A 12,052-nucleotide genomic window follows, 5' to 3' on the forward strand; every position below is an offset into this window, starting at 1 on the left:
TTGTTGGATCCGGCAATACCAAAATATGCATGTCAAATCCATAGGCGGTAGTCGGCGACCGCTTCAAGGATAAGTGTTGGGTCGCCGCCTTTGTGGCCGCTTAAGTGTTGCCTCCTCCAAGCAGTCGGGCAATTCTTCCACCTCTAATGCATGCAGTCAATGTTGCCAAGCATACCGGGAAAACCATGGACTGTTTCGTGAAGACTAAGCAACCGTTGGCAATCATCGGTGGTGGGTGCCCGAAGGAATTCCTCACCGAAAGCTGAACGAACGTCATCGCAAAAAATTTTAAGACAAAGGATTCCAGTTGACCGACATGCAAATACTCTTCGAAGAGGTCAGCCGTTTGCCCAGTAGCAAGTTGTCGGATGGCACACGTACACTTCTGCAACGCCGAGAGACTTTCCCGACCGGTTGCGTCTGTACTTGTTTGAAAGTATTCAACATGGGCGGACAATGTGTTGACAATACGCATAAACAAGTGTTTTGGCATGCGAAAACGGCGCCGAAAGTAATCTTTCGGAAACCGCGACTGGTCGGAAAAATAGTCGGCAACGAGCCTTTCGTTGGCTCCCTCCCGGTCACGGTGGATGTAGCGGCGAGTTGATCTAGTTGGTCGAGGAGGAGGGGCGGGGGTATTCGCGGCGACATAGGCTTCATAGGCGGCACGATATTGTTCATAGTATTCTTGTTCTTCGCGCTCCACTTCCGCAATGAGATGGGTGAAATCCATTTGAGAGGGTTTGAGTGAAAGAGGAAGATGTAGATAAGTAGTATGAAAAATATGAATGAGAGATGATTTGATGTGAATAATGAATGTGTGTATTTATAGATGATTTGGGAATAAAAAACAAAAAAATACCAGAAAAATGGTAAAAAAAAAACGGCCATATTTTTTGGTATCTAATTGTTTTAAAATTTTTGGTATTATTATTTATTTTTAAAAAAAAATAAATTTCCAACGAAAATGCCGTTGGCCAATCAGGAGCTGACACGTCAGCTGCTCTTAGCTAAGAGCAGCGACGAGCATGCGGTGCCGCGCCGCTGGCACGGAAGACGGATGAGCCGCTGCTCACCGCTGCGGATGCTCTTAATATGTCAGATTGTAAAATAACATCATAATTTGATATCATAAAGTTAACCTTACAGTATAATTAAGTCTGAAACGTATAAATTTCAAAAACAAAACATATTTCTCTCCCATTACTGTTCTTGTCAACTGATCAGAAATTGGTACATCAAATCAAATACTACTAGAATAATAAAAAAGTCTACCAATCCTCAACAAATTCATGCAAATTTTTGAGGTCAGCGATTTCATGAGGCTTTGTTGGGGCAACCCAAATTGTAGGCCATCGCTTGCGTTTCTCCAACATATAATTGTACAAGAAACCAACACTCGATATCTCAATACCTCTAACTTTGACAAAATTACTCATAGCATCCTGCAATTCACCCTCCAATTTCAATCTCAGAGAGGGATTGTAGCTATTGGCCTCACTAAATGCTATTTTATCAACCAAAATTTCATCACTAGAAACATCAGCTCCCACGTCCAATGTTCCCTTGTCCTCTTTACAGATAGACACGTTTATGCGAACGAATTGCGGGTCGCCGTCGCCATCGTCATGGGCCGGGTTCACCGTGACCTCAATTTTCTCGGGGCCCAACTCCCTTGTCAGCATGACGTGGCAGTACTTATCGTCATCTTCGATCGTGAACGGGAGATCGCCCGGCACCCCCCTCTGTGTTGGCAAATTAAAAATAAATAATTATAACAATATCCCGCATCACTACAGTTTAAAATTGCTAATAAAAAATATGCATGTATTTTTTTTTATAAACAAATTCAAAAAGCAAAGGATAAATAGATTACTCTTTTCATGATATCCAACTCAATGGCTTTGATTTCGGAATTTATGGCTCCGATGAGTTTAGAGCGGCCGGCGACGGTGGAGAAGAAGCGTGAGGCAACTGCAGAGGTAGAAACTAATCGAAGCATGGTGAAAATATATTTTACTAATGATACATGGAGAATATATAACGGCCAAATTTATAGAACAAGTTTTAGGGTACGCATGACTTGGCTACCAAGAAACTAATTGAGATATGATGTGATAATATACTGTAGTCCTACGTCGTAGTATATTTTTATTTGGGCCAAATCTTATGAAATTTTATTTTTTTTATATAAATCCAATTATATCACATATAATTTCGGTTTATGTATATTGCTTAAAAAACACTTTCAATTAAATTTTATGATGTGTTACATACATACATTATACATCAAATTTATTAGTAATATACTATTATGGTACTCTATAACATTATATTCACTACATAGTGGAGTATCATGAAATTCAAAAGGAAGAAAAAATAAAACCTGTTCTATTTTTCAAGCATTTTTCATTAGCTTGCCACCAAACTACACAACCAAGCTAAAAATATTAAAAATCGATGTTTTTCTTTATTATATAATATGATGATTAGTTTAGTCATGATTCGATTTGCTTTCTCAAATTTGAAAATCAAATCTTATTGTTCATTAACTTTGAACTAAAATATGCTATACAAATTGCCATAAATTAGAAAGTAGTAAAAAAAATATAATAAAACTATTAATTGAATCCCTCTTATTTCGGATACATTATGTTTCAGAATTACGATAATTTTTTTACAAATATATTAAGACTAGATTGGTCATCATGTGCTACTAGTGACTAAATCCTTTATGGAGTTTTATTCATTATAATTGAATCATGTTTTTATAATTGAGTACTTATTTTTTAAAAGTATATGACCAAAATAACATCACACTTGGTGAGACATCTTCGAAGACAGGAGCACCATAAACAGAACTTTCGCTTGGTGAGACATCTTCGAAGCTCTCCAGGGACAAACGCATTTTTACCGACGGAATTTTCCGTCGGTAATCTGCTTACCGACCGAATTTTTCTCTTGGTAAAAAGCATGTCGGTAATATTATGACTTCGAAGTCATAATATTCAGTCACAATTCTCTGTTTGGCAATGCTTCTTTTCTTTTCTGAAAGCAAATTCAGGGGAAAACCTTCCATGCACATTCAATACATGTTGAGATGTGGTGCTGTCAAATATTCTACCGTAAACTTGATCGGCCAAGAATTCTGGCCCGTAAGTAACAAGTGTGCAGATAAATATTGCAGTTTTGCACAGAGAGCTATGAGGAAGCGGTGCCCATTCTTGAGATGTCAGCATCAATAGTGAACATATTTTTATCAATGACGCCGTTCACCATACTGCGCTCGGCATGCCTAAGGACAAAACACCAAAGTTCAGTGACAATATCCCAGCACGGATGATGGAAAAGGTTTTCGGTGAGGACCAACTCTACTTCATCCCATGCCTGACTTGAAGTGAGTACAGCACAAACCATGGGTTGGAAAGCCAATTCATGGTTTTGGCTACTGTTTAAAGGAGTCTGCAACACAAGAATGGAACAATAAACATCTTCATATACAAGTGTATCCAATTATAGCCATCCAAGCATTCTGGCAATGCCAATTCTGATGTCATCTTCGAGAACAGGAGCACACAAGACAAGACTAACAAAGAAAGGCACCTCGGCCAATGAAATCAGGTTCATAATAATACTACTATCGTTTATATTCATTTTTGTAGCTAAAGAGCCCCTGCCAAACTGAAGCAGAGAAACCACACCTTTCCATTACAACAAAAATCGAAGAAACTTGGAAAGGTGCTTGCTCGCTAATGTCTCCGAATTTGCTGATAAAGCAGAACACAATAAGTAAAACCTAAGAAACAAGTTAAATACTAGTACTACTACATAATTGACAGATTTGTGGTGTTAGCATGGAATTGGAGTGAGCCACATGGCTGGAGCAATCCTGGAGGAAGTCGTGGATATCTGAGACTGATAATCGATGGAAGAAATTTTGCTGTCCACGTAATTAAAGATGCCAATATCATCATTGTTTCCATAGCTAATATAATTTACACCATCTTCAGTGAAATAAATAGAATCTGGGCTCAAGTTCAGGTGAGGGAAGTCCGCCACTGGCAGGGCAAACGAGTGGTTGCTTCCGACAAACATTGCCAACCCATCCAATGAGGCGTCCATGTACCTCATTTTACCTTTTTTGCGATCAATTTCATACACGTGGAAACGAAGGGTTTTGTGTGAGTAACTGTAGAGATCATCATCATCATCATCATCCTCTTCCTCTTTCTCACCATCCTCATCCTCTTTCATCTTTTTTTCTTCCTCGGCAATTCTTTTCTTGGTATTGTGGGATTCAAGCAGCACTTGTTGAACTTCCTTGACAATTCTTTTCTCGGTTTTGTAGATATCAACCAGCGCTTCTTGAACCATGTATTCCGACCAATTCTGCAATCGTGGGCAAGTGCAGTAAGATTCAAGGAAATTGCATCTCAGCTCGTCTCCCTTGTTGTTTCCACATGATCTGCAATAGTGTTCCTTGTAGTTTCCACATAATCTGCAAAACGACACTGGGTCGTCAACCCTATCCTCATCATACCCACCCTCTTCCAAGATAACACGTATCACTAGAAATAGCCGGTCGGAATGCTCATCGATCACAAGATACTTGGGGCAATGGCAGTGCCATTCCTCGTGCCCGTGATCCGAATGAATCCCGGCCGTCCACACAAAGGACGAGGGATGTTCGAGGTCCCAGCACTCGAGCACCAAGTCCGAGTCCGACTTCTGCGTGAGGCAGAAGAGGCAGTTCTGGCTGGTGGAGTAGGCGATTACGTGGTAGGGGCCTTGGCCGCACACGGGGAGCCAGCTGGCGCTGCTGTGGGCGGGGGACCAGATCGCAATGCGGGAGGAAGGGGCGTACCGCATGATCGCGCGGCAGTCTAGGGCGTCGGGAGAGGAGGATAGGATGATATTGATGGGGCGAGTGCCGAAGGGTGAGGGTGGCTGTGCGGGAAAGGTGTGATCAACGTCGGGAAGCTTTATGTGGTGATGGGATCAAAGAGGAATGTCTGACGGTTGTCCTCATTGAATGAGGCCACCCAGCCGTGGGAACACCCCACATGTTTCACCCGCCCGCCTTGTGCCCACGCCGGCGGCGGCGCTGCCTTGTCGATGCTCACCACTTTCTTCTCTGCCAGGCTGTACAACTTTTTATACCCAACTTCGTAGGATGACGGTATTATCAGGCAAGGGGATGATAATTTCTGTGTGTTGCTCATCATCTTCATTCCACAGAATATAGAAGATTGGAGGATTGAGGAGACCATTCTCGATTGTAAACCCTTATAAAATACCCGTGCGTGTGATTTCTCAATTATAAATCCGCCAACTGTGAAATTTGATTAAATTACAAACGAAAACAGTTCAAACCAAGAGAAATGAGGAGAAATCAGAACAAATCAATAGAAATGAGAAGAAAATAAGGTTTAAGCTATGCACCTGAAGTAGGAGACAAAGTGCATTCACATTTATCCGTCGTTGTCGTCGTGTATCACCGCCGCAACGCCAACCATTATCCCCACCACCAAACTCTTGACATAGATCCTAGCTTCGTAACGATCGAATCGATGAATTCTAAGCCTTGACCATTCAAGGAAAAGGCGGTTTGGGCGGGAAGTGAAAAATGAAAAGCTTTCTGGAATTCCTAGCCTAGGGTACACAATAACATAACGGGCTTTGGATTTATTCAAAAACCCAATTATTTTTATAAAGCAGTTGGCCCAATTATTTTAGAGACAAATATCCGCCTACATTGTCTTTTATTTCAACATGAATTAATTATGATTCCAAATTTTTATCCATAACTTCTTATTACATGAAAATCTTCTTATCAAATTTCTCAAAGACAAAAGCAAAGTGCTTCTTTTTTCAAACAAAATTGATATAAGCGGTAGTGGCTGTCCCATATGGTTAAGCTGTTAGGAATTCTTATAATTACATCGGAAATAGCATACAAGAATAATATATCTAGATTCATAATTATATTGCAAGTTGAGCATGTAAAACACGACGGATTTAAATCTTACTTGTTTTGTGTTGTTTTATTCAATTGATTAAATCCTGCAGGTTGAATCCACTACTATCGAGGTCCACGTGCAATCCACGACGGAATTTAAAAATCATTGTCGCTAAAATGCAAAATAAGCTACGAAAGGCTACAAGCATATTCAGTGCGGTAGCTTCTGTGGTTGCCACTAGCAATTTATTTGCTACCATACACTTTAAGTACTGTTGTTTAGTTGTATTATTTTCAAATTTTATGATGTGAAATTTTCACCACTGTGCTTAGATGGATATTCTCAGACTAGTTTATGTTAAACGGGGACACTAGAAAAAAGGATAAAGAAACTAGAATATAACCAACTAAGGAACATATAAGATTTTCTTCTTTCATCTTTCAAGATGAAATGATAATAAATCAGCATGCGAAACAATTATAAACATAACATATGAAGGTGTAATATACCTGTCTAAAGACAAGCGCTTCTTGGCTCCGCAACATCGTCGAATTTTCGTGTTCAGACTGCAGACTCTCAGCTACTATCAGCAAGTTTAGCTAAGTGGGCTACCACATCTTCAAGACAGCTGAAATGGCTCAAAAACTTTTCACGAGCTTCACTTGAGTCTGGTTGATTCTGTTGCCAATCGGAAAGGCCATCTAGCATAATCTTCAAGCCGCTCTGTAGCAGTTCCGCTCCTCTTGAGATTTCATTAGGGAGTTTCCTTTTCTTGCTAGGCTGTTTCTCATTCTCAACATCCATCATATCACATAATGTCACCACTGGAGCACATTTCACACTGTCCCTACAAATTTCCTTCAGCACTTGACCTTCTTTCACTAGCAATGCGATCTGATCGGGACTACCTTGTATTGTTGGACATGCCATATCCTTCTCCAGAACTACCTTCAACTCCGACATGAATCCATCTTGGTCGGTTTCACTTCCCCGCTGCAAATCAAAAGACAAGGCAGCATCTTGTGGCACAAACCTCCAGAGTTCGTCACAGGAAGTGTGAGAAGCAAAATACCCAAACGCAGTGATAGCTAAGTGAACAAAAGCCCAGTGCCTCTCCCTGAGTAGCATTTGATATAGTTCACATGCAGCCGAACTTCTCGCGCTGTCATCACAGTCTGGTAATTTCATATGACCAAGGCCAGTCATGAAGCAAACTAGATTAGGTTTACATAGCAAGAGTTGGTCATCTGAGTATGAAGGTCTCGAGATAAAGAGGTTCTGGAGCTCCAAAATAACTTCTTCCATTTCATCAAATGAGTATAAATGCTTCATGCTAGATATGATCTCTAGCAGTTCGCCAAGAAGCATTCGGTATCCATCCTTGATTGCATTGTCTGAGGAACTTCTGTACTTACGAACAATAGCAATCAAGAACTTCACAGTCTTCATGTCAGTATCGGACAGGCTTACCTGGCTAAACATAATCAAACAAAGGCTTTCAGAATTATCTAAAATAAAGGGGGGAAGGGGGCACGAACAGGTAGGGTGTGCTCAAGAATGCTTTTGTAACATGTAGATTGAGTCTTAGTATAATATACTTACAGAGACTGCAAAGCAGCACGGAGAGCAAAGACAGGAGCACCATAAACAGAACTTTCTCTTGGTGAGGCATCTTCGAAGCTCTCCAGGAAGTCATAATATTCAGTCACAATTCTCTGTTTGGCCATGCATCTTTTCTTTTCTGAAAGCAAATTCAGGGGAAAACCTTCCATGTGCAGACTTGCATGCACATTCAATACATTTTGAGTTGTAGTGCTTTCAAATATGCTACCGTAAACTTGATCGGCCAAGAATTCTGGTCCATAAGTAACAATTGTACAGATAAGTCTTGCAGTTTTGCGCAGAGAGCTATGAGGAAGCAGTGCCGATTCTTGAGATGTTAGCATCAATAGTGAACATAGTTTATCGATGACATCGTTCACCATACTGCGCTCGGCATGCCTAAGGACAAAACACCAAAGTTCAGTGAAAATATCCCAACACAGATGGTGAGGATGGAAAAGGTTTTCGCTGAGGAACGACTCTACTTCATCCCATGCCTGACTTGAAGAGACCACAATCATGAATGTCTTAAGTGCATGGAGTACAGCACAAACCATGGGTTGGTAAGCCAATTCATGGTTTTGGCTACTGTTTAAAGGAGTCTGCAAAAAAAGAGTGGAACAATAAACATCTTCATATACGAGTGTATCCAAAAGCCATCCAAGCTTTCTGGCAATGCCAATTCTGATGTCATCTTCGAGATCAGGAGCACACAAGACAAGACTAAGAAATAAGGCAACTCGGCCCAGAAAGAAAACCCTTTCCTTGTTCAAGTCATTGGAACTTATGGTAAATATCACATCTAACGAATTGTGGCAGCTGCTGATGCCCACAGTCACAGAACTCATGTCACCGCTGTTACTAAACAGCCAGTCCAAAATTTGGAGCTTCTCTTCTTGCTTCACCAGAGCTGAATATAACAAAGTGTTGAGTAAGTGCAAGGATGTCGGCTCCAAAATTTCTGCCAGTACTTCGCTTGCGGATTTCAACCTTTCCACCATGCTGAGTGCAATTCTGAAGGTTAATATCATAACAACCAACATTGCTATCTCCTTGTACACCAAGAAGGCTTGGCTTTGGTATTGTGAAACAATTCTTACTGCATTGATTAGATAAAACTTGACTGGAAGGAAACTCCTTTTGGCCTCTGCCACAGAGACTTCTTCCTTTGTAGAAGATGACCAAGTGTCAGCAGCACATCTCAATGATTCACTGGCCAATGAAATCAGGTTCATAATAATATCTGTTATATTCACCTTTGTTGCTAAAGAACCCCTACCAAACTGAAGCAGAGAAACTACACCTTTCCATGACATGTTAAGTAGACTCACAAGACTGCCTCCATCGCTAGCTGCTGCAGTGCCCAACTCACACAACTTTTTAATTGTGCAATTGGTTACATGAACAACATGGTCACCATTTTCAGTCACTTTACAGTCTCTTAAACTTTCATTTTCAGTTTTCGCACGGTAAATATCCCAGTTCACATCATTGCAGTATACCTTGCATAACCGAGTTGCAGCGTCTACAGTCATCTGTGCTGCCTTCAGTAGCTCTGGACCTAGAATGTTAATCCTCTGTAGAGCAACATAGAAGTGCAAAAAAATAAAGATCAGATGTTACTGCAATATATGCATGAACACTCAATCTAAAAAGTGAAATATGCTTAATGAATGCTTTGGCTGCAAACTTATTTGTGCCTCGGATGAAACAAGAAAGATGGGTAAACGAGAAGTAAATTCTACCAACGTAATCCTTGAAGACAACTGCTAACAAAGAATTCCAAAAGGCAGTTGATCAACTAGAATGTACTTAAAAAGGATCAATACATCTCTCCTGATTAAAGAACATACATGATACATGGTTAATAAATGGCAGAAGATAATAGTCAAACGCACTTGTTACCTTTATTTCTGATACCAAGTCTTTCATCAGAGTGAACTGTTCTGCAATAAAGTTTTCTAGGCTGCCCACCAACTCTCTATTAACAGAAATAGGATATCTTGCCAAAGCTGAATAAATAGCAGCAGAGTAGCCAAGTAAATCCAGAATTAACTGAAAAGAAGTTGAAAGATGTCAAAAAACAGTTGATTGATATAACTTGATGAGTTAGGTGAAAATGCACTTGTCATCAAAATTAATGTAATACAGAAATAATAACAGAAAAAATAACAGGGGCCAACAGAATGTTGAAAAGTTGTAATTAAAGAAGCAAGAAGAAAAGGTCCCAAAAAGCAACTGAAAATTTCATTTAGGCTTTCAGACCTTTGGATGCTTGAAAACTATCCTTCTGCAAAAAACAATGCATCTAGCACATATGCAACTTAGCAGAAACTACTTTGACAGGATATGTGTAAGTGCATGATCTCCAATCAAGAGTTACAGCCTACATGTGGAAACAAAGAATACATGTTCCAGCAACCATGTCTTATTCTAGCATCATCCAAGTGCTTTTATAAATAACACTGACATGGGTCATAATCAACCTCAGACAAAGTCCAATCCAGATGAAATAGAATTAAAAATGAATTTCCCAGTTCATGTTGGAAATACTTGCATGATTTGAAATGTGTTTGTAACTGGTATGATGTTAAAGAGAGATGACGGACCAAGACATGGATGGATTGGAGATATTGGTGCAGAAATCATAAACCGATAACAGTCTATCTCTATTGACTCTAGTCCAAGATCTAGTAACCCCAAAATCTGTGTGGAGTTTCACACAGTTCAAGTTCAAGAGGTGAAAAAACTGCATTCAATGGTAGATCAGATATCACTTTTATTTATCCTAGCTTGTCTACCTTACAAGAACAATTCAATTAGAGTGAACTTGTCCTTAGGGACTGCATATTCAGATTCAGACTTATAATAATAGGTAGCAATAATATGAAACCAAGCAGTTACCTGATAGAAAAAACTAGAATGCTCTTCTTCTGGGGAGTCTTCCAAAGACATCAGAGTCATTTGTAAATGCTTTCTACACCAGACATTTGCCTAAAAATGATGATACGACAATAATTGCATATCATTTATCTGCCAGACATTGCTACTCTTGGAATTTTCTGATAGTTCAATATCCTATTTTTGCAGGGAAATTAAGTGCTTACTTTTGATCCTAGAGCCAGAAATTGTATCAGGCACCCTGAGATGTCTGTCTCAAAGTATTTCGCAGCCACTTGTAAAACAGTTTTATTCAAGGTGCACTGAGATATATCCAGACAAGTATAGTCTTCCCAATATATCTAAATTGTTGAGGTTGAGGCATAACTAAGACCAGCTCCAATAAACAGTTAACTAGAATCAACAGATGAACTACTTTATTTAAAACTGAAGTAGAATATATAAATGTTTGAAACAGATGTATTATAGATTCCTTAATTCCAATATGATCCCACCACAATCAGAGACAGAAATAGTTCTAAACTCAGATGATATGAAAAGAATAATTTACTAGATTCCTGATTAACATCTAACAGTTGCCAATGTATGAAGCTATATGTAATGCATTAGCAATGAGGTGATCCTCCACCAAATGTGTTTAGTTCCATAAAATACGAGTATAACCAGAAATTCTAGTAATCAAGTCAAGTAACTTCGACCATTCTCCTTACTGAGGCAACGGCACTTTTGAAGGCTGTCAAAATAGAAGACTAAGACATATAATCTTGATTGCATGGAAATGGGAACTCCGTTTCTACTCCATACCTCAAATGAATAGGTAAATCTACGAGGCTATGACTTACAAGTAAAGTGAAAAGGCTAAACAGTGAAATTGAATTGGTGCCTGAATGATTCGGATACTGTTAGTGCTTCAATGAGAGAATTAACGGAAGACTTTTCGTTGACATCTATATCCTCCAATTCCTGGAGCAATCGTACTCGATCCTCAACAACCTGCGTATGCGCTCAACTTTTCAAGTATCGTGAAGCTGATCCGCAGATACAATTAAATAAATGAAATAAAATTGCTCCATTCCGACACTTCAACATTCAGCCAACTATTATACTAATCAATAAAGTTAAACTAGGGCATGGTACCTCAAATTACAATGTTAATATAAAACCTCAAAGCGTAAAAATAGTTGTAGCACTGTAATATCCTACTCTACGAGATAACTACAACAGCCAACTCACCAAGGCAATTGAACAAGGTACTACATATTTCGAACGAAGTAAAAATAAAGCTCTCCAGCAAGATATAAAAATAAATCGCGAATTCAACAAATGTAAACATAATCAAGCAATATCAACTGACTTATTAAGAAAGCTCACTACAAGGCACTATAATTTCCGTAACGAAATGCGAAATTAACAAATGTAAATAATAAAAAAAATCGTTCATAAGATCTGAAAATAGAATGAACTGTGGTTTGGTTCGTAATTGGTAAGAAGCTCACCTCGGAAGCTTTGATGGCTTCAAGCAGGTCCTGTGATTTTGTGCTTGAAGTCGAGTTCTTCATATTTGCTGCGCCTCTGTCTCTCCCTCTCTA

The 12,052-nt window shown here is 39.4% G+C and overlaps 2 protein-coding genes across 3 annotated transcripts; both read right to left on the reverse strand.

Moving 5' to 3' along the window:
- Nucleotides 1-1,203: 1,203 nt before the first annotated feature.
- On the reverse strand, nucleotides 1,204-2,004 carry LOC121803475 (uncharacterized protein At2g39795, mitochondrial-like). Its single transcript, XM_042203137.1, has 2 exons — nucleotides 1,877-2,004; nucleotides 1,204-1,745 (listed from the first exon to the last, which is right to left on the reverse strand). The coding sequence occupies exons 1-2, from the start codon at nucleotides 2,000-2,002 to the stop codon at nucleotides 1,272-1,274; spliced, it is 600 nt and encodes a 199-aa protein (XP_042059071.1). The 5' UTR covers nucleotides 2,003-2,004; the 3' UTR covers nucleotides 1,204-1,271.
- Nucleotides 2,005-3,619: 1,615 nt separating this feature from the next.
- On the reverse strand, nucleotides 3,620-12,052 carry LOC121802113. Of its 2 annotated transcripts, XR_006050739.1 has the most exons (9): nucleotides 11,960-12,052; nucleotides 11,364-11,456; nucleotides 10,670-10,804; nucleotides 10,467-10,556; nucleotides 9,468-9,617; nucleotides 7,563-9,139; nucleotides 6,470-7,434; nucleotides 5,443-5,583; nucleotides 3,620-5,332 (listed from the first exon to the last, which is right to left on the reverse strand). XR_006050739.1 is itself a non-coding variant. In XM_042201690.1 (7 exons), exons 1-7 carry the CDS (start codon nucleotides 12,020-12,022, stop codon nucleotides 6,537-6,539), a joined length of 3,006 nt encoding a protein of 1,001 aa, XP_042057624.1. In that variant the 5' UTR covers nucleotides 12,023-12,052; the 3' UTR covers nucleotides 6,368-6,536. The 2 variants fall into 2 exon arrangements, 1 of the variants encoding a protein (XP_042057624.1); XM_042201690.1 differs by lacking the exons at nucleotides 3,620-5,332; nucleotides 5,443-5,583 and having other exon boundaries at nucleotides 6,368-7,434.

The sequence above is a fragment of the Salvia splendens genome, chromosome 5 (assembly GCF_004379255.2).
Source record: "Salvia splendens isolate huo1 chromosome 5, SspV2, whole genome shotgun sequence".
Lineage (NCBI taxonomy): Eukaryota > Viridiplantae > Streptophyta > Magnoliopsida > Lamiales > Lamiaceae > Salvia > Salvia splendens.

Coding starts and splice junctions, on each gene's coding strand:
- LOC121803475 (XM_042203137.1), bottom strand. CDS start 2,002: ATGCTTCGATTAGTTTCTACCTCTGCAGTTGCCTCACGCTTCTTCTCC. Junction 1,746..1,876: donor AGTTGGATATCATGAAAAGA/GTAATCTATTTA, acceptor TTGCCAACACAG/AGGGGGGTGCCGGGCGATCT.
- LOC121802113 (XM_042201690.1), bottom strand. CDS start 12,022: ATGAAGAACTCGACTTCAAGCACAAAATCACAGGACCTGCTTGAAGCC. Junction 11,457..11,959: donor AAGCCATCAAAGCTTCCGAG/GTGAGCTTCTTA, acceptor GCGCATACGCAG/GTTGTTGAGGATCGAGTACG. Junction 10,805..11,363: donor CTCTCATTGAAGCACTAACA/GTATCCGAATCA, acceptor TCAACAATTTAG/ATATATTGGGAAGACTATAC.